The following is a 23,494-nucleotide window of genomic DNA, read 5'->3' on the forward strand; positions in this document are numbered from 1 at the left end:
ATGTCTGCAAAATCTCATTATGGTGAAGATCAAATGAGGCTGTGCGTGGAAAGTACACAGTAACAGGCCCTGCACATGGGAGCCACAACTACTGCCGCTATCAGCAAGTCAGACCTATCACGATGGCTAAGCCATACTCTAGGCTGAGAAATGAGTTCTAAGGGGACATCCACTACAAACCATGTTAATGGTGCACATACCATGCATAAGACATTGAGCTTGGTGAGGGCGCCAACTCATGATATTCCCCTCAAGACATTTCCTAAGGACTATCGACGTGGCGGTGTCAGGGAAGGGTTCTCTGGGGATAACAAGCTATACATCAACTGGCAGGAGGCAATCAGGAAGAACCTGAAAGCTCACTTGTGTCAATTCAGTGGGGAAAACACTATTTACCTACTTCACAGGACCCTGTGGGGAACACATCGTACTTATCTGTCTATAGTTTGCAAGAGCAAAGAGAGCCTTTCTCAACTGGGTTTCCCATCCTAACACAGAAAATGTCTTAACTGCTAATTTTCTCAGTTCTGAGAGGATGGCCCTTGTAGATGCCCTGGAAAGAGCCTGAGTGAGTACACATAGTGGGTCCCTGAGGAGGTGGGGGCAGTGACTGTTTCTTGTTCTTAAGCATCATACCCACAGTCCCTAGCAGAGTATCTAGAACATAGCAGAGGTTCAATGTTTGCTAAGTGAGAAAATGAATTGTTTTGAGAATTAAATGACAATTGTGAACATGGAGCCAAAGTGTCGATTCGCTCCCCAGTGCTTCATGTTCATCTAGCAATTGTCCTAGCTCTCTTCCCATTCAGTCATCAATTTCTAAGGATCTTCAGAAAAGACACCACCACATCTCTATTCCCTTGGACCTAAACAGCCAAATGACACAACTTACCAAGACATTTTTCTCTTTCTTCTCGTCTTTCTTTAGCTAGTCTTTGTCTCTCATCAGATCTTAAAAATCCATCCATGCCTATAAAAAATAAAATATGATAAAATAATTCTTCCCTCTTTCCCCAGCTGCTGAGTGCCAGGGGCCACTGGTCCCGCACCCTGGGTCTGGCCACACACATACATCATCGATTGCCATCACTTCATCCATGGAGTCTCAATACACCATTCCCCACCACACACACACACACACACACACACACACACACACACACACAAACACACGGCCAGGCCCTGAGAGGTGAGGGGTGGCAGCCACAGCTTCCACACTCACCTACCAAGCTGTGCTGTAGCAGCCCCAATGCCAATCCTGGAGAACCACGCCCCTTCCCTAGTACTCCGTCCCCAGGACTGGACCTGGAGGGGTCAGGAAGTGCTAGGGAGGCCTGGCAGGGTACAGAAAAGCCCACCAGGCCTCCCCAAGCCTGGCTCCCAGGGGAGAGGAGAAGCACAAAAGTGGACACAATTATTACACAGATAGTCAACATTCTACTCTCTGAAGGGAGGCAACTGCTGAGGGACACGTACAAGCTCCTTGGGTAAGCACTAAGAAATACAACGCTCAAGTTTGATTTCGGTTCTGTTAAATCTGCTCCAATGTCAATCTTAGTATTTTAGAATAAAAAAGAAGAAATATAATTCATTCCTGTTTGTCATTTAAATATTTACAACAAATAAAATAGAATAGATGGCAGTACCCCCCACAAAATGTCCAGGAAACACCCCAGGAGCTCCGCATCTCCACCCATCTTCTACAAGACCACAAACGGCTTTCTGAATCAGAAATCAAATAATCTTCATGGTCATTTTAGGATTAGAAATAAATTACTACACTCAGTCATGATCAATCATTCATGAGCATTACTTATATAATGTTCAGGCACATCTTGGAGAAATCAGCTTTTGTGTTAGTACAACGAGACTCACTTTCATGATGCCTGGGCCCTCCTTTCTGGTAGCATCACACGCTGACCTCATTGTGTGCCTTGCTGCCAGAGTTACCTGCACCCCTTTGGCGGAGGTTCCTGTGACTGTCCAGGAGAAAGACCAGAGACTTGGACTTGGTGTAGGCAGCAGGAATGCAGATAGAGATGGATGTGATAAACACTGGATTGTTACAACTCCCCACAGGCATCTGATTTTGCAGCCTGGATTATGTATCAGGGATATTAAAGCTCAAGACTGAAGTACTGGAAAATCAACCTGAACTATAAATGCCATTACCCATGTTTGTTTTTAGTTAACTCTTAACCATGATACTACCAACAACTCAAAAACATCATCAAGAATTTGAAGGCCCGATTTCTTAGCTCATCATTGCTGGCTCCCCACAATCTGACCCCAAACTCTCTTACCAACTTGACATCAGCACTGTCCCTTTCTTCCACACACCTTCCAGCTCAAAATACCCCTTCTCCCATACCTCTTAAATAAACACCTATTTAAACTCCATCCACCTTCAAGACCCCACTATTCCCCAGAACTTATGATGCTCTCTGCTCCTATACAGTTAGCAGAAGCCTTTTCATCCTGCTTGGCTACAGACTTCTCCTCTGATTGAGTCTCCCTGGGAGGAGGGAGAGGCTACTGAGACAAGGGTGGCTTATATATGTCTGGGTAACCCCCGCTCGGGGCACTGCCCCCCAACTGTACCCCTAACGTGAACACACGATGCTCAAAGGCAGGCACATAGTCAGTGGAAGGGAGACAAAACCTGGTTTTTCTTTTCTCTAAACACTTTCAGGCTCTAGTGTCTACCTCAAGAGTTTGATTAATTAGAATTTATTCTGTGTGAAAAGTTACAAAGAGAAGCTTAGCACCCCTAGACAGATGTTTGCTTGTGTCAGCACCCAAATCAACCTGTCCATCCCAGCAAGACCCAAACCTTACTCTGTATTGCCCATGCCACCCTTCAGATGTTAATGGGTCAGTCCTCTATCTGAGGTACAGTCTGAGAGCCACTGAAAGTGTTCTTCAAACAGAAGAAAAAAACTGAGGGAAAAGAGCCAAGCACATTTGGAACTGGCCACATCACCCAGAGGCTTTACAAACACAAGTTGCTCTGTTCCAGGGATATGCATGATTTTAGGCTGCCCACTAGTGGGCACTTGTAAGAGTTACAACTACAAATGGTTTCTTTTCCAGAAAATCTTCATTATCAGGCTCATTGTCGTCATCACATGCTACATCATAATAGCAGGTGACCCAGTTACTATGGATCGAATGCACTTCTTGGATTTATTTGGCTCAATCATCTTATGATGCAGGTATTATATTAATCCTCATAGGTGCAGAAAGGGAGGCACAAAGAGGTTAATTAACTTGTCTAAGGTCATACCATCAGAAAGTGGAGAAGCCAGATCCTACCCCAAGAACGTGACTCCAGGACCCACACTTTTAATTACTGCTCTCCTGCAAAGGAAGAAATGTAACAGCTTAATCTTAGTGCCTATGAATGAAAGCTGTGACCCAGTATCACACACAAGGAACAAATCCCATCCTTGTCCCAGGAATAAGCCTACAAATTTGGGGAGAGTTCTGTTTAACTCATTAGAGAGGTTTCAAGAAGCACTACTGTGAGCCACACACTGGCTGGCTGGCCGCAGATATGGCCACTGCCCAGGCAGAGTAAATATTTGCTTCCTCTTCAAACTGATGATTTGGAAATGTTTTAGAGAGGCTAAAGCTGGGTGGGAAAGGGGGTTAGCCAGAGAATGCTGGGAACAACCATGAAAAGCAATTCTGCTTTGGCCTCACTAAGGAGGGTGAAGCAACTCAAACAGTCCAACATGGGGAACCCGGAGTCTCTGTACGGACACACACAGCCACAAGCCATGTGCGGCTACTTCAATTTAAGATAATCAAAATTAAATGCAGTTAGGGGTGCCTGGCTGGCTCAGTCGGAAGAGCATGTGACTCTTGATCGCATGGGTTGTGAGTTCGAGTCTCACACTGGGTGTAGATATTACTAAAATAAACTTAAAAAATTAAATGCAATTAAAAGTTCAGTTCCTCTGCACACTGGCCACATTTCAGACACTCACTGGTCACATGAGGCTGGTGGCTACCATACTGGACAGCACGGAAAGAGAAAGAGAAGTTTGGCGGCTCCCTCTTGTGATTCTCTTCCTTAACACTTAGCTGCTCTGGGACACATGTGGATAAGGAAGATCTCAGAGTTCAATCAGGGTTGAGTTTTGCTGAGTGAGTAAGGCTGAGGTAGGGCCTCATTCCACCACACAGCGTCGGCCTCTCCTCATTACAAGAACTGTCAAGCAATCATTTCTAGAACACCCATTTGAAGAGAAACCAAATAATTAACTCATATCTCCAACTTCCATCTTGTGACTTTCCATGACCCTCCAGAAGCCCCTGCTGAGAAGCACCAGGCTTATCCCAGGGTAGAGCACAAACCAGACCACCCCTATTTGTTAGGGACCATGGACTTAACCAGTTATTACCACGAGGGCAAATACAGCCAGAGGAATCAAGGTAGACCATGATTAACACAGCCAGGATAAATAATACATGAACATTAACAATACCAAGAGACCCCCTCTAAAGACCCAGCATACTTAAGGGATAATGCTCGATTTGGTTCCTAAAGGTAGCCTTCTTTCTGTATGGCCTGAAATCCTAAAGTATTTAGTTTTTCTACCCAATAAATCATCCTTTGTCCATTATACCTTGTACTTTATGTGTACCCTTGTCTCTCTTTTATTAAACCAGAGGTCCAATTTTATCTTTGAACCCCATGAGAAGAGATGGAGAATAGATCCGTGTTTGTCAGGGAGCAGAGAAGAGGGGCGGAAGGGAAGTGGGTGGCTATGAAAGGACAGCATGAAGGATCCTTGTGGTAATGGAAATGTCCTCTATCTTGACTGTACCAGTGTCACCAGTCTGGTTGGGACAGTGTACTATAGCGCTGCAAGCTAATACTTTTGGGGGTAACTGTGTAAAGGGTACATGGGATCTCTCTGTAGTATCACTTATAACTGCAGTGTGAATCTACAATGACCTCAAAATAGAAAGTTTAGTTTAAAAAACTATGGCCCAGGGGTGAAGCCCTGGAGGAGAACCAAAGACATAGAAGGAGCAGAGGACACCTTCCTGGAGGTGTACCACCCAGGAGAAGAACAAGTGGTACACATGTCAGAGCCAAAACTGCCCCATTCCTGATGCAGTAATGCTTCCCAGGGCAACAGCATTCAGGTAACGCGCACCACTGAAACGGAGGCCCTTTCCTGGGCAACTCATCCCATGGAAACGAGAATGAAACAGGGATACTGAGCAGCTAAACAACTATTTTATGTTAACAGAACATCATAAAATTTCTTACTTCACCGATGTGCTCTTGCTTGGAGTAACTTCCTGTTATCCTTGGGCTGTAGCAACACGTTTTTAAAAACTAATTTTAAAACAAATTTTATTAGCCTGAGCACTCTCCCACTAGAATATTCATGAGCTGGTATCAGTCAATTATTCATGGTACTGGTAATAACCATTATTAAAATACAAAGTTTTTAGGGGAAGCCAGCTGTGTTCGACTTTCAAAAATTAATCATATTAAATGAATTTTAAAGTAACTTTCCCCCAATTACACTCATATCACTGCAACTGAGTCAGTGTCCAGAAAAAAGAAAGGGAAAAGAAATGAAGAGCTTATCAAATAAGAAGTCTACTACCAGCCAGTCCCCTACTGTGCGGCACCCTCCCCTCTGTGGACTGGCAGGCATGGACACATTCACCTCTGTGGTCACTCATTTGTGCTGTCATCTGTCTATATGCATGAAGACCAGTGGTTCTCAACTATGGCTACACAACGGAATTACCTTGGGAGCTTTTAAAATGACAGACGCATGCATCTCCCTCCCAGAGGCTGACCTAACATCTCAGGTGTAAATGGGGTGGCGGTGCCTTAAAAGATCCCACGTGATTCCAACATGCAGCCGGACTGAGAAATGTTCTGGCCCACTACTCCTCACACTGGAGCATGAATCAGAACCACCTGGAGGGCTTGTGAACTCTTACTGCTGGATGGTACCCCCAGAGCTTTAACAGAGTGGGCCTGGGGTGAGCTAGAGAAACTGCCTTTCTAACAAGTTCCCAGGTGAGGTTGATGGTGTGGATCCAGGGCCTACAACTTGAGAACCACTGTTGCAGACTGCTGATTCTACAGGACATGGCCCTGCCTGTGGCTCCTCTGTGTAAGTCCAGACCCCAGGATAATGTGGGGCTCACAAAGTAGGATGGAAGGAAAGCAAAGAGATGATAGACCACCTGACTGCACCCCTCACTCCTCCCCAACACAGCATTTCCCTTTGCCATGGTTGTTACTGCTCCACATGCTATGGTCTGGGCCTGTTCATTTGCCCCTTGCCCTCTAAGCTCTTATCTCTGAATCTCCAGCACCTTGCACAAGGTGCTCAAATACTGAATGACTAGGCCATGAACATTATGTTCCACTGCCCACTTGTAGAGCATTTAAACCTTTTTATCAGTCATATCTATATAAACAAGTAACATTTTTTTAATGTTTTTTTATTATATTATGTTAGTCACCATACAGTACATCTCTGGTTTCTGATGTAAAGTTCGATGATCCATTAGTTGTGTATAACACCCAGTGCACCATGCAATACGTGCCCTCCTTACTACCCATCACCAGCCTATCCCATTCCCCCACCCCCCTCCCCTCTGAAGCCCTCAGTTTGTTTCCCAGAGTCCATAGTCTCTCATGCTTCATTCCCCCTTCTGATTACCCCTCCTTTCTTTATCCCTTTCTTCACCTACCGATCTTCCTAGTTCTTATGTTCCATAGATGAGAGAAACCATATGATAATTGTCTTTCTCTGCTTGACTTATTTCACTTAGCATTATCTTCTCCAGTGCTGTCCATGTTGCAGCAAATGTTGAGAACTCGTTCTTTCTGATGGCTGAGTAATATTCCATTGTATATATGGACCACAGCTTACCATTTTGAAGCGTCTTTGTACCTCTTATACTACTGGAGTTGGGGCAAGGAGTACAAAGGTAAAGAAAGGAAAGCAGCTTTTCCCACTGCTCCCCATGCTCCCCTCACAAGGCTAAAACGAATCTTTCCTCTAAATTCCATCAGTGCTCCGCCTCTCTCAGCTCTTTTCCCTCTTTAATTCGAATTAGGGTCCCTCTCTCATTCATGGTCCTCAAGCACAGGAAGCTCCACCCTCCATACCATCCTCCTTTCCAGTCCATCTATCAGGATATAAGCTTCTTCCTCTTTAGATTTTATTAAGTAATCTCTACACCCAATGTGGGGTTTTGAACTTAAAACCCAGAGATCAAGAGTTGCATGCTTTACCTACCGAGCCAGCCAGGCACCCCAATATAAGCTTAAGGTAAAAGCCCATGTCCCATTTCTTCCCATAGCCCCAAGGGCCTAGCATAGTATTCTCTACACATTAAGCACTTAATAAATGCTGTGTTCACAAGCACCTACTGTGTGCCAGTCCTGGAGGGGATATTAAGACACAAATTTCCTTATTTCCTACGATCCTATAACAGCATCAGGACAAGGACATCACTCCTGTGGCCTCTATATGACCTGACCCACTTATTTAAACTTTAGAAGTCTCAGTTTCCCATACTTAAAAGGGATATGGAATGCTAGCTCTGGGGACTCACCCTCTTATAACACATCCCCATGCTGTGAGAAGGCCAAGTCAAACAGCAGGTCTCAGGGAAGCCTCCAAGCAGCAGAGCCAAAACGTACCACCAACTGTCAGCCTCTGAGTGTGCCATCTTGGCCCTCCAGCTGCCCCTCAGTAAAGATCTCAAGTGAGAATCACCCAGTCAACCCCAGGCAACACACAGAACCCTGAGAAAGAAGTCAACATTATAAACTGCTTAGCCTTGGTGTAGTTTGTTACATAACAATATAACCAGAAAATCAGTCCATCAATCAACCAAAAGCAAACAAGCAACACTTTCTGATCACTCAGCATATAGGACCCAGATTAAACACCACCCTAGACTCCTCAGCCTCATGGGCTCACCAACCCTGGACCTCAGCCACCTGCCATGCTTCTCAGGCAGAATTTAGTGATGCTCATGCAGTTCCCTCATTCAGCGTGCCCTGGAAGCTGCTCCTGCCACTGCCTCCGACAGAAGAGCCCCCATACATGGCACCGGCTGAAAAGGAACAACACTAGCACCTTGACATTGACTAGGCCAGTCCTGCAGAGGCCAGGAAACACGACCCAGAAGACAAAGCAGTTAAAGCCCTGTGGCATGCACTCTGACTGAAACAGAAAGGTGACAATGGATGAATTGTTCGTCCTTCTTTCTACCAGTGAACTGCTCTGAGTCACCAGGATTCCTAACCTCCATAGCCTGTGGATCCAATCACCACCAGCTGTGTTTGGTTGCAAGGCCTTGGTCAGCTTGATGACACATTACCTTTTATTTCCTTTCCTTCCTTCCCTAGCTCACATACCTTTCCCCCCACTCTTAGTTCCCAGGGAGCATACCCCTCAATAAAGTGCTGGTAGGTGTAAAAGAGGAGAACCTGAACATGAATGTTCACAGCAGCATTATTCATAATAGCCACTAAGTGGAAACAATCCAATGTCCATCAACTATTGAATGGATAAATAAAACATAGTATATCCATATAATGAAATATTATTCAGTCATAAAAAAAGTAATGAAGGGGATGATGGGCTGTTAATGGGTACAGGATTTCTTTTAGGGGTGGTGGAAATGTTCCAGTATTAAATAGTAATGATGGTTGTATAACATTGTGAATGTACTAAAACCCACCGAAGTTTACATTTCAAAATGATAACTGTTCTGTGAATTATACTGCAATAATACAATTTGCAGAAAGAAAAAAAAAAACCCAGAATAAAACCATCTTATGGAGGGCCTCCGCAACAAGATTTAAAATCCACAGCCTGGGGTGCCTGGGTGGCTCAGTCAGTTAAGTGTCTGCCTTTGGCTTGGGTCGTGATCCTGGGGTCCTGGTATCAAGCGCCCACATCGGGCTCCCTGCTCAGTGGGGAGTCTGCTTCTCCCTCTCCCTCTGCCCCTCCCCCCAGCTCATGCTCTCTCTCTCTCAAAATAAAATCTTTAAAATAATAAAATAAAATCCAGAGCCTAATTAATATCATCTGTAGTTTTCATCCAAGTCTCTCAAGTTACTGCTTTTACTTTTTCCTCTCAAATATCCAAATGCTATATTTGGTTCCAACAAAGTGTTTTCCATACAATGAGAATGAATATGGTACATCAGAGTATGTAAAAATCATATATATGTATGAGTGTGTATACACACACACACACACACACACACATCCTGAACAGTTGTTTTACATCCTTGTAAAGTGTCTGCCACACAATCTCAAGATCTTTGTTATATTTTATAAAACTGGGGAGCAAAAATGAATGTTTGTAAGTTAAAAGAAAAAGAAATATGTCTTTACTGTATGGTAACTAACATAACATAATAAAAAAAGTATTATAAAAAAAAGAAAAAGAAATACATCTACTGTTTGTTCAAAAGAGGGGAGGGGATGAAAAAATACCAATAAATGATAAATGTGTTATGATCAACAGTTACAATCACATGAAGTGATCTATATGAAGAAATTTCCATTATGATAAATGCTCATTAAATGCTAGTGGGCTATTATTTTTAGGGGGGAGTTATATTTCAAGATTAAAGAAGTGGAGACTCAAAAAGTCAAGTGATCCACCCAATGTCATATTAAGTGGGAGGATTCTCATTATCTCTCTGACCCTTAATCCACTGTGATTTTTCCTAGACTGCTGCAGGATCAGATTCAGATCAATGAAGGGCAGGAAGGCAAAAATTCCAGGAAGGGATAATGGTGTATGCAAAAGTATGCTAGAAAATAATAGTAAAAGCCTGAAATCTGATTGAACTTCAATCCTACCAGTCTAAAGTGAAAATCAATTGACAGAATCTAGAACCTTTTTCATCTTTGCATGAGGGTACTGTTTTTGTCCAGAAAGCATTATATATTCCTGCCTTATCTTTTTCAGTTAAAATCTCAAAAACAATTACAATCCCATAGAGTCTCTAAACTTTCTATTTAATTTCTTTCAATGTGGAACTAAATCTCAATTCTCAGTAGGTCCTGTCAGCATCCATCCATACTTCAGGATGACTGCTTTAATGCAGTGGACTGTCATGAAAACCAATAGCACTAAGAGTTGAAGAAGATTCTTGTCTGTCAACCTGATTTTTCTCCAAAATGAAATTCACTTCCATTAAAGGCACTCTGAGAATAATAAATCAACCCTTACACTGTTAAAATCAGGGCTTAACTATACCAGTGTACAATGCACAAAAAATTCCCCGAAAAGTAAATTTAATAATGTATAATCTTCACTTTCCAGATTCCAAATCATGGAATTTCCGGTGAAAGAGCTCTCAGGGGCCCAATTCAACCCTCTACTTGCTGTGAGTGAACAAGCGAACGAGCAAGTGAGCAAACGACAGAGATGGGGGGTTTGGTCCCTTTCCTCCACCAGAAAAGACTATCTTTATTCTCTTCGCTTCCTCCATCTGCCCATCTGATATGCTGGATGAATTCTTGGGCTTTTGTTATACAGGTGGAGAATGTAGGTAAAAAGGGTTTCAGGACTGTAAGAAGTAAATCAGCTTTGATTAACAGACACTGGAAAAGGAAGCAAACCTGTATGAAGGAATAGAAGAGAGACGAAGTAAGAGGTGGACATGGGAGTCAGAAGCCATGTTAAGGCTGCCTCTGGGTACGATTCTGCCTGGGAACTGAACACAGGGTTTCAAGAAACTCCTGGAAGGTATGGTATATGTGTAACACCGGGAGCCAGAGGAATAGGCAAAGAGCTGCAGGTTAGAATTCAATCCTCTGACACTTTGCTAATCTCCAGTAAAGATATGAATTGTTTTCATCTCTTTTGGTTACTGAGTTCTATTTCTTTGGCTATCACATGAGCTTTTGATATTTATTTAGGATATTTATTTTAGAAACAAATACCTAGGGAGGAGCTAACCTCAGGGGAATCAAAGGTTAAAGACACCCTTTGTTGGCCATTAATTCCATTTTCTGTCTCTGATAAGAGCAGAACTGGCTGGCTTCAACTACAATTTGTGCCTTGGAAAGATACCACTTCTCCCCATAGCTTAGTAACTTGCGTGAGAATTTTGGGGGCAAACACTAATCCAGTGATTCTCAAGCTTTAGCACACATCAGAAGAATCCCCTAGAAGGCTTGTGAAAAACGAATTGCTGGGCTCCACCTCCAGAGCTTCTGATTCAGTAGGGCTGGTGGGGCCTGGGAGTCTGCAGTTCTAACAAGTTCCCAGGTGATGCTAATGCTACTGGTTTGGGGACCTCATTTTCAGAACCACTGATCCAATACATTTCTCAAATGCTATAATCTTCTGAACTGGTTTAAATTCTATTTTCAATGGTAATTAAAAAGTCACTATTACCACCCAGTTCACTACTTTCAACACGTCTCTTTTTCAAGGATGATGTCATAATTTATACTTTTGAAGGAGGCAGGGCTGGAACTAGCTTTTTTATGTTCAACAGCCACTGACTTACTAGGATGAAGGTACAGACATTCAGGTATCAAAATAAATTTTAAAAAATGTATACAGATACTAAAATGCCCTTGAAAAAAAAGAAGTGGAGAAATAGAGAACAATTTAAGAATGTACACAAATCTATGCTGTTGTTATGTTTTTATAAAATATGCTCACTAAATTCCTATAGGTTTCCTTTAAAATAGCTAAATGAATTACTTTTTCCAGAAAAATGCAGACGTGAAAAGAGTATTACTAAATGACTCAAATGATCCCTAAATGATTCTTTTTTTTAACAATTTTATTTATTAGAGAGAGAGAGCATGAGCAGAGGGAGAAGGAGACTCCCTGCTGAGCAGGGAGCCTGACAAAGGGCTCAAACCCAGGACCCCGGGATCATGACCTGAGCTGAAGGCAGAGGCTTAACCAACTGAGCCACCCAGGCACCCCTCTTAAATGATTTTCTTAAACAAGAATTGCACAACAGAGAGAATGAACAGTTGTTTTTTTTTTAAGTGCAGAACCGGGTGAAAGTTCAAACAATCAAAAAGAGCATAGCACTTTGACATTAAGTTTGATGAGAATGAATCTCCTCCTCACGCGGAACCAGGCACATAATCATCACTAATATGCCACAAAATTCTCTGCAGAGAGTTACTGGAAGAAGGCAGAAGGGTGAAGTCCTGTAGCAACTGTTTCAGACCCCTTTTCTAAACAATGGCAATAACAGTAGTCTGGGCCTATTTTACTCACAATAAGGGTTAAAGGGAAGATCACAGGCAATGCTTCACTGTGTCCAGCACATAGTGGGATCTCAATAAACTGAGCTATTCCTTGTTAGCCATTCCAGCCAGCCTGTTCTTGTACAGTGCTCTTCCTTTTCCACTACTGAATTCTTCTGAAAACCAATCCTGCTACCTTTCCTAATGGGGCAATTAGAGTGCATGCAACAGCACCAGGCTAAAACCTGGACAAGGCTTCTTCTTCTGTAAAAATTATAGATAGGTAGGTAGGTAGGTAGGTAGATAGATGATTTCTCATCTTTTGCCAAGAGTATCAGTTACCAATCATCATTTGTATCTACACATGTAGACACATGTAGACACATGCCCCTTCTGGTAAATCAGTAGAAATGAGATCCTGTCTTTACAGCATAAGTAGTTTCTTACCAGAAAAAGAATACGTAGATGACATTTCACAAACATCAATTGTGAAGGCTGTATACGATGATGATGCTGTTCTTCACTACTTCAACAGTAAATTTCCTTATTATATTCATATACACATAATCAGCTGTCCCAAGAATACCCACTCCAGCAACTCCAAGAAGCTCCCCAGAATCAAGTGAAAATGTGTCATATTATAAAATTCAACTGTGCCCAGTTTTGTGAACTGTACACATATTCACGGGCCAGACTGTCTTTTTCTAAAGCTACCATTTATTAAGCACCTATTTCCTGCCAGGCATTATATTTTCCAAATGTTACTTAATGCTCACAATAATCCTAGGAGATGGAAGGTACCCTTATTTTACAGATGAGGAAATAGACTCAAAGTTAAGAAATCTGCCCAAAGTCACAGGTGTTATGCAGCAAAGCCTGGATTTGAGGTCTGGCTGACTCCCAAGCTGACAGGCACCAATTGAGTGCTGATAGGAAATGAAGGCCACCTAAAGGAAAGACTACTGACCTAGGGTTCAGAGGTCCAGAAACTGGGAGCTACTCTTATTGGAATGCACAAAGGAGCATAAGAAAATAGGCTCATTCAAATCTCTGCTCAGCACACAGTGACAGTGTGACTACTAAGGAAGCTTCTAAGCCTTAATTTTCTCATCTGTTAAATAGGGATAATAGCAGTACCTGTGTTGTAGAGTAATGTGAAGTTTGAAGTAGAATATATGTAAAGCTCTTAGCACATGTTAAAAACACATAATAAATATTAGCTAATAGTATCATCATCATCATCATTATTGGTTTAGATGTGGTCCTTAAATGAGAATGTAAATACAAGTGCTTAGGACATATTAAGCTCTCAAGACTGCATTCATGGTCATCAGTATCCATCATTATTATCACCCTTACCACCACCACAATGGCTACTATAATCTAGAACTAGCCCCTGATCCCCGCCTCCTCATCTATGAACCCTGCTTTTAAAACGGCTATGTCTTCAGCTTGCACCAGGCCTCCAGTGGCTGACCCACCAGGCATCTCAGGAACCCCTGCCCCTGCCTGCGAGGGTCCTGACAGAGGACTACTGTGCTAATGAGGGGGGCCTGGGTGAAGACAATGTACACACTTGTCAAAAAATCACCTGATGGTACACTTAAAATGTGTGCATTTTGTGTATGATATCTATTTGTAACACTACAACAACTATGATAACAGAAAAGGCAAAATTTAGTGCTGGGTGACTTGCCATATGTCATTAGTGCCCCCACCCAGGCTGCCATGACTAACCCTGGATATGCCAGGCAACCACATTCTCGCTGTGGCCCTATGAAGAAGTGTGGGGACTCAGACTCTTAAGGGCAGCATGGGAACAAGGGGTATGCCTCACCAGAGCCAGTGTGCAAACTGAAGTCACTTGCAAAGGCCCAGGGAAGGTGGCTCAAGCTGCAGGGGTCTTCAAAAATGCCTCATGATTCAGGAGATAAGGAGGTCTAACAAGCCAGCTCCTTGGTTCTGAACCATCTTCTTCCGGGTTCACTATTAACCTTTATCTGTTTCCACACACACCAGATCCCAGCTCCCAATGTCCAAATGGCCTGGCTCTTTTCTACAGCCACCAGGAAAACTGTCTCTGTTGATCACTTCCCTATTCATGTGTAAAGCCTGGCTCCAGGGGCTTCTTCTTGGTTCCATCCACGTGGCCTGCCCAAAAGTACCCCAATCAAAGGACCTTGAGCAAATCTCTTCATATCTCAGAGCTTCCAGCTGCTCTTCTGTAAAGCAGGAACATCACTACCTAACTTCAGGGTTATAGGGGGTCTGGTAGCAAGAATAGTCACGGTTGGCCCCATTCCTCTGATGAAATATGAGAACACAGACCGAACAAGTTGTGGCAGACGCTCACTGGGCCCAAGCCCCGGGCCATGGAATCACAACCTCCACATTTCAGTCTTTCCAACAGCCTCACAAAATTCCCCCAGGAAACTCCCCACAACTTCCTAAGTCGTCACAGTTTCCATTCTAAGACTTGTTCTGCCTTGCTGATAATTCACTTAGAAAGTGAGAGGAACAAATTCAAAGGTGCCTAAAAGAGGACAACAAACAGCTAAAAAATTCAAGTTGACTAATTACTGAGCACTGTGATGCACAAACTTATCTCCCACTCTGGCTCTTAATCTGGGAGGCAGGAGCTTCCTGGATTCCTGTGTTTCCACAATAAATTTAATATAAGTATATATCATTTCAAAAGGACCCAATATGCACAGCATACTCTACTCACAACATGATTTGCTAGTTAAATGAAACCTACATAATTTTCCCTCTACCATTCTGAGTTCTTGGCTGGGACCCCCTGTAATACAAAGAGAAGTTTAAATACTATCTTCGGCTAGAGACAAAAGAAAGACGTTGGGGGGGGATGCAATTCACAGAAGGTGAGAGGAGGAAATATTAGTTAAACAAAAGTTGCCCTGCTGTGCAAGTATGTCTCTCAGGTGAAAAAGTTTGCTCTGGTAATAGCTCTCTTCCTGGTATAGGCCCCCTTTCTACTGCAAAAAAATTTTTTAATTTATTTATTTTAGAGGGGGTAGGGGCAGAAGGAGAGAATCTTCAAGCAGACTCCCTGCTGAGCATGGAGGCTGATGCATGGGTCTATCCAACAACCCATGAGATCATGACCTGAGCCAAAACCAAGAGTCGGTCGCTCAACCAACTGAACCACTCAGGCATCCCTATGGAAATTTTTTTTAAATAAATGTAGACTTCCCATACAAAATAATCCTTATGTAAAAGAGGCATATTTTGGGTGGCATATTCTGCCACCCTTCAAAAGGTAAGCACAGGGCTTGGCAAGCAACTGGGTGGTTCCATGCTGAGATCCACCTTCCCGGCCTTCTTTGCCATGTGGTGGCCACACAATCACCTCTCCTCCACATCCATGCCCACTCCCCCATGTGTGTCTCTAGTCATGACAGAATTGTTTGCAGTCACAAGAATTTGGACTCCACCCATCCTGTCAAGCATGATCACAAAAAAAAAAAAAAAAAACAGAGAAGCAGGAACTGGCCAGAAAAGGGAGTGAAGATGGAAAGCAGAGCAAGTATAGAGATTTCTACCATGGACAGGGCACACAAGGCCAGATGTCTCAAGTTGACCTCAAGGTCCTTTACAGGTGGGGGGGCTCTGACACATGGGGCTTTGGTTTCAGTATCCAGAGGCTTACAAGATGCAGGGATCCAAGGAAGGAGTAAGGCTCTGATTTGCAGATAGAATGACCCTTGCATAGCCCTCCCATCCCTCAGGAAGTACGGAGAAGGCAGCTGGGTACAGTGTCTGGGAGCAAGAGCTCAGGAGCCAGGTGGGCCTGGTTCCAATCCCACTGAGATCAAGGAGCATCAACAGAGCTGGAGAGGGAGGAGGAGAGGGGGAAGGAGAAAGAGGGAGGAAGAGAAGAAGAGGTGGGGAGGCTCTGAGTGAGTGAACGAGTATGTGTGTGCACACATGTGTGTACTGCTCAGAACACTGCCTGCTGTAGTCGTCGCTCAATAAATGTTAGGCATCGATATTTCTAAGCCTAAACCACCCAGGACTGTCCTTCAGGGGTGTGGCAGGGGCAGATTCTGGGGTTGCATACCAGGACAAGTGGTTGTTTACAGTGAGAGTCATGTGTGGAAATACAAGCCCCCAACTCACCATCCTGAGATAAGATTCAGAAAGGCCTTGAACATCTGTTAAAAGGGCTAAAAACTGGGGAAAAGGATGATTCTTACTTTTTTAGCAACAAAGTACAAGATGATTCTTACTTTTTCAGCAACGAAGTACAAGAGATTTATAAACGTCTCTTTGAAACTGTGGACAGAATCCAGCGGGTAATAGCTAGTAAAGAGACTTTAACTGTGCCATTCCATTATTAGTACTGTCACTTGATGTTCTCTTCAGGGTGTGTGAATGTTTGATGACCATGAAAGTAAAAGATGTGTCAAGGATCCCACATCCTCACTGAAGGCCTTTCTGGCCAATCTTCATGTCACTCCTGACCTAGCTGCCCATAAGGCCCAGAGTCCCCATGGTAGGAAGAGCTCATGCCCTTGAGCATGAGCTAGGCAGGCCAGAGAGCTCCTTGTCCTGAGCCCCTTATTTTGTCCTTGTTCCCTCAGTGTTTCCACACACTGACATGCTCATAAGCATTTAAGGTCCCTCCAACTTCACGGTACAGAGTTGGCAGGAGCCTTCAGACACTCTCCCTGTGGACAGCCCCTTGTTCCTAGGCTGCCTGCTCCCCCTATGCTATCTCACTGGGCACCAGACCCGAGCTTCGACTATAGCTGTACAACTCAACCATTAGAAGTGAACCCTCCCTGCTCCAAGCCCCTCTATTCCCAGTTTCAGCTCATGGCAGCACAACCCCACAACAGAGATGTCCCCAGTTAACACCAGCACTTTGAGGGACCACTGACAGGGCTTTGGAAACCCAATCCAAGTCATCAGTGTGGTTGTCAGGCCTGCAGTTACAAGAAGATTCCTGAATTTTAAAACAAAATACGAAGGGGAAATAAAGAGGCTAGGAAAAAAAAACACTCTTTGCATTATAAACCATTTCGAGATATATTGAGAATTTTCAAAGTCGGGGAGCCCGGGTGGTCCAGTCAGTCAAGCATCCGACTCTTGGTTTCAGTTCAGGTCACAATCTCAGAGTCAAGAGATTGAGCCCCACAACCGGCTCCATGCTCAGTGTGGAGTCTGCTTGTGACTCTCTCTCCTTCTCCCTCGGCCCCTACCCTCCCCGCTTAAATGAATAAATCTTCAAAAAAATTTTTTTTTCAAAGTCATAACCCCTGTTCTTTTTTTCCCTAAAAAGCACACCCAGGGACGCCTGGGTGGCTCAGTCAGCTAAGCGTCTGCCCTTGGCTCAGGTCATGATCTCAGGGTCCTGGGATCAGAGCCCTACATCAGGCTCCCTGCTTAGCAGGGAGCCTGCTTCTCACTCTCCCTCTGCCTGCTGCTCCCCGTTTGTGCTCTCTCTCTCTCTCTCTGACAAATAAACAAAATCTTTAAAAATAAATAAATAAATGAGGTTTTATTTTTTAAAAATAAATAAAAAATAAAAAGCACACCCAACAGGGTTGTTCCACCCCCATCCCAATATACAGGCCTGGCATCTGGCATTCTCAGCTCAGCCACAGCAGAATTCTTAAACAAGGACAGTTTTCAAGGACATTTTGAGGCCTTGAGGGAGAAACAGCTTCCTGGCTCAAATAAAGTCTTCTTAAACCACAAGAGCAGAGCACAATGTGTGCCCTCACTCAGCATCATTCGGAGCAATCTGCTTTGTCTTTTTAAACAGCCTTGCAGATATCTCCAGCTTGTTGATTAAATTTACCCTACCTCATCCCCCTCCAACTGCCCCCCCATACCTCTTTGGAAAAACAAAAGGCACATGAATCTTAAAGTTCTACTTATTGCTGCCAGTGGTCAAAACCTTATTTTGAAAATAGTAAGGTAACAGATGTGACAGTGACAAGAGAAAAAATAAAATGTATATCTTAGTATTTGTTTCTGGGCAAGATTTTTGTAAAGTAAAACAAGGCCTTCAGAGAAGTGAAGTCTCAAGGTATATGGACATGTAAAAGCTTCTTTTTGTCTGTTTCACAGAAAAAGCCCCTGCCATTCAAAACAACACAGAAGAAACACCCTTTTGTGAACTACAGTTACGTCTGAGCGTGGGTGCCTTGCCTGTGGTGGCTGTCACTGTTTCTTTCCTTGTTTTTCACTGCAGGAAGATAAAAACTGATGATGTGCGTATTTTTAAATCCTGCATGTTGCCTTTCACCTTCAAAAACAAGGAACAGAGAACAACAATATACCGTTGTTACTTAAGCAGGCTAGCCCATCAGAGCAATCCAGTTTTGGACTCACCACATTATTTTAAATTAGCCAAAGTGTCACACTTATAGGTCATTACACACATTTCTATTATAGCTGACCCAAAACCAATGCTTAAATGACCACCGCTTTTAAAAACAGCATGCTACACAAATCTTATTCTCTAATACTGAGGTTCTCAACCAGAGGTAATTGTGCCCACAAGTGACACTTGGCAAAGACTGAAGACATTTTGGGTTGTCACAATTAGGGTGGGGGGGATGCTACTGGCATCTAGTGGGTTGAGGCCAGGGATGCTAACATCCCACAGTGGACACATGCTGTCCCACACACACACACACACACACACACACACCGAATCTTCCAACCTTAAAAGTCAGTACTGCCAAGGTTGAGAAACCCTGCTCTAGTAAGCTGTGCTACATGTGACAAGGAGAAAGACTTCCTTTCCACACTGTAGACACCTTGGTTCACACTAAAACAATATAGAGCAGTAAGAACAAAGCTAGGAAATGATAAATACAGAAAAAACATGATTCCCATTTGGGCAGCTTTGTTAAAAGCTGTAGCAATTTGTAGTATTTTTAAAAATTCTTCCTCAAAAATAGAGAATCAATAAAATTCTTATCGGTATTTGACAGCATCAATAGGCACAATTCATTTCCTTAAGTAGGACTGCGACTGAATGCACTCGTAGTACTATTAAGGCTTCTACAACATGCTTTATGGAACAAACGGCCCCAGTGCCACTTTCCTGGATGGCAGTGCAGTGAAACCATGGTGCGAATCTGCAACAGAGGCAAAGATAATGCGCTGCCCTGGGGACCTGGAGTGAGAAAGACTTGGCCAGGTCACCCCCTCAACAGGCCACTCCAGGGAAGGCACATGTATTCCCTCTGCCTTCATGCGGCCTTCACAGGCCCTACTGGGCAAAGGAATTCCCTTCTAAGACCATTAGTACAAATTATACCCTTAATCACAATCCCTGCTGATAAGAACCATTCATATTGTATCTTGCAACAATTATCCTGGAGGCACCAGGGAAGAGGATGAGAAGAAAGATGGATGGGAGCAGGTTTGGTCCCTGCAAAATCCAACAGCATTTAAAAATTGGATTTACTTGATTTGATCAGCACTAATAGGAAGTTTTATGTTTCTGATCAGAGTTATTAAAAAATATAGCATTTCCCTGTGGGTACTTTTTTTTTTAACCACAAAGAATCAGTAAAATGTAGGTTGCCTCATGACTGCAGCCACTGTGTCCCTTTTTATAGTAACAGGAAGGATGTCTGTGTTCCCAAGGCAACCTGAGGTTTCACTCATCAATATAGCACTGGGTTCTTTCATCAAGCATAGTATCAATCTTCTGAGGTTTCAAAATCGGAGTTCTCTGCTCAGGACAGGGCATGACAGTCCTACACACACCATAGCTAAGATGGTCACCAAATGTCAGAAACAAAGATAAAGCGCAGGTTTTGGAATAAAACACTTTCTTTTTTTTTTTTTTTTTTTAAAGATTTTATTNTATGCGACAGAGATAGAGACAGCCAGCGAGAGAGGGAACACAAGCAGGGGGAGTGGGAGAGGAAGAAGCAGGCTCATAGTGGAAGAGCCTGATGTGGGGCTCGATCCCATAACGCCGGGATCACGCCCTGAGCCGAAGGCAGACGCTTAACCGCCGTGCCACCCAGGCGCCCCTGGAATAAAACACTTTCTGTTTTCTCCAGGTGATCTTTCAAGCTTATAATGAACCATTTGATTCAATTTGATCTAAGGACTTTATTCAGAGAGATGTCCATGGAGAACATAAAAGCTAAAGGCAATTCAAATACGGGGGGGCTCTGAGGTGTGGCTTTGCCCTCCTCGGAGCCCTCTCCCCACTGTCCTTTTGCCCTGTCCCTCACACTGCCAAGGCCCACACTGCACCCCATCCTGTCCTCCCAGCCCACCCAGGTGGGTCCAGGACCTGGCCCACAAAAATCCTGTCCTCCTATGTCAACATCACAGTGAATGAATAATTCAGATGAGAGTTTATGAGGATTTAAACTGGAATGGAATGGAAAGGAAAAGATAAATTCTAGCACAGACAGGTAGATGCTACACAAATAGGCAACTGAGTGGAGGTGGAAAGGAGCGAACCAAAGATAAGCTGAGGTTCTGGGCCTAGGCAACCTGGAGAAGAGTGGCTGATACCATCTACAAAAATAAGGAAAACTGGGGGGGGGGAGGTGATGAGCAATGTGTTAAGTTTGGTTATTAAGTAATTTGGGGAGCCTAGAAAATAGCTAAATGGGATATTTTGCCAACAACAGTTTAGAGAATAAAGATAATAACAACAATAATGATGATAATGATAACCAACACTGATCATGGCAGGCCCAGTCCTAAATGCTTGACATGTCTACACTCAATTTTCCCAACAAATCTATGAGATAAGTACTAATACTGTCTCCATTTTCCACATGGGAAAACTAAGAGGTTAAACACTTTCCTGAGGCCACACAACTGGTAAACCACAGAAGCTAAATACAAACTCAGGTGTTCTGACTCTAAAAATATAGACTGGCAGGGGGCAGGGTAGGGAGAATTGCCTAGAGAGGAAAGGCAAGGCCTTGCCTTAAAGGCACTGATTACAAAGGAAAATGTATTACACACTGACAACAGAAATCTACAATATGTATTCAACACTGGGCTTCTAAATCATTTAAGGACTGGACTTTTAGAACCTATTGTGGACAATAAAACTTCACAAATCAAGCCCTCTATATTTTTGGAAATTGTGTTACTTCAGATACATGTGACTGGCTACAGCTGAACAAAATAGCTGAAATCATTTCACCTCTCTGCAAACTGTTGGTCTAACTCACAACCAAACAGCCAAACTAGATTCAAAAATACGTAGACATATCAACTCAAGGGTTTTAGATGGTCAAGATTCTTTTAACTTAGAGATTCAGCAATTAATTTCTACATGTGTAAGTTCTTATAAATATATGATGCATTGTTATGTGACAGAAATATACTACAAATAACTTTCTGTGTAAAAATAGTTCTGTGCTTGAAGTCATGTCACAGGGCCTTTGGCCCAGTTCAGAACCACTTTTAGCTGAGTCTGAGCACTATAGACTTTATAATAGACATTACAGCATTACAGAGCCAGTCCAACTCCAGTCTAGGACTCTTTGCAAACTGTAAGTAGCTACTAGTATTTTAAATAGATAGTGTAGGAATGATTGTAAAGAGGCAGAAGGGAAATTCTGGGATGTTGGAAGCATTGTAGAATTTGGCTGTGGAGTTAGCTGCACAGCTATATAAATTCAAACTGTTCACTGAGAATGGGTGAACTTTATATTCAACAGGAAGGAATAGGAAGGGAAGAAGGGAGGAATATGGTAGGAGAAGAGAGGAAAGAAAAGGGAAGAGAAAGCAAGCAGACATATAGGAAGGGTAGGCACTGTTTTTTAAAAATCCGTTTCAGCTACATCGATATGCATATTGTAGTATGTGTTTCTACTTGTGGAGTTATTCATGATCCAAAAAAGCTAGAAAGCTCTGTTTCAGGAGAATTGTATCAAGGAGAGTGCTGTGCAACCCTCAGGAGAATCGACTGGGGATCTCATTATAATGAGTGCAAGTTCTAATCACTAGGTCTGGGGAGAGGTGAGAACCTGCATTCTGAACAAGCTCGCAGATGCTGCTGGTCTGTGGACCTCACTTTAAACAGTAAGGAGCTGGGGTACAAACTGAAGCTGAGCTGGCAGGAATACAGAGACTTAATAGAACGATCCTTAGAAAACTCCAGAACAGTGTTTCCCAAATGGACATGATCTTCAAAAAGACACCATTAAGAAAATGAAAAGGCAGGGGCGCCTGGGTGGGTGGCACAGTGGCTGGGCGTCTGCCTTCGGCTCAGGGCATGATCCCGGCGTTGTGGGATCGAGCCCCACATCAGGCTCCTCTGCTGTGAGCCTGCTTCTTCCTCTCCCACTCCCCCTGCTTGTGCTCCCTCTCTCGCTGGCTGCCTCTATCTCTGTCAAATAAATAAATAAAATCTTTAAAAAAAAAAAAGAAAATGAAAAGGCAAACCAGAGAAGTAGAAAATATTCACACTATTGATGTCTGACAAAGAACTTGCATCCAGAATATAACAAAAAGTTATAAAAGAAAAACACTTAAACCTAACATAAAAAAAAACTATTGACCAATCTTACCTGTGAATAAAGATGTAAAATTCTGAAATACAAGCAAATAAAAAATTCTTACAGCTACAGAAGCAAACTCAGTTAAAAAAAAAAAAAGGGCAAAATTTGTGAGCAGACACTTCACATGCCAAGAAGCACCTGAAAAGATGCTCAATATCTTTAATCACCAAGAAAATGCAAAGTAAAACCACAATGAGATACCACTATACAACCATAAGAAAGAGAAAAAAATTTTTTAAATCCCATAAAAATCTGACCACACTGAGTGCTGGGAAGGAGGCAAAGCAACTAGATCTCTCCTGAACTGCAGGTAAGAATGTAAACTGGCACAACCACTTGGGAAAAGAGTTTAGCTCTTCCTTTCCCAGTTGAAGTATACATTTATCATGACCGAGCAACCCCACTCTGAGGGATTTACCCCAGAGAAATGCAAATGTATGTCCACAAAGGGGTTTTGCACGTGAATGCTCACAGTATCTGTTGCCCAAAACTGGAAACAATCCAACTGTCTATCAGCAAGAGAATGGCTAAAACGGCAGTGCAGCAAAAACACTGTTGTATATTCTTATTACTCCTCAGCAACAAAAGGAATGATTACTTACACACACACACACACACACACACACACACACACACACACCCCACATATGAATCTCAAACACATGCCAGATGAAAGAAGCCAGAGAGAAAACAGTACATTCTGTAAGATTGCAT

General features: G+C 43.1%; 1 protein-coding gene across 1 annotated transcript in view; it reads right to left on the bottom strand.

Moving 5' to 3' along the window:
- MAP7D2 (MAP7 domain containing 2) overlaps window positions 1-23,494 on the bottom strand; it is a 115,175-nt gene that overhangs the window by 63,885 nt on the left and 27,796 nt on the right. The window contains exon 2 of the mRNA XM_034649450.1: window positions 893-970. Within this exon, the coding sequence (XP_034505341.1) occupies window positions 893-970 (78 nt within the window). The remainder of the gene's footprint in view (window positions 1-892; window positions 971-23,494) is intronic.

This window comes from Ailuropoda melanoleuca, chromosome X (assembly GCF_002007445.2).
Source record: "Ailuropoda melanoleuca isolate Jingjing chromosome X, ASM200744v2, whole genome shotgun sequence".
Taxonomy (NCBI): Eukaryota; Metazoa; Chordata; class Mammalia; order Carnivora; family Ursidae; genus Ailuropoda; species Ailuropoda melanoleuca.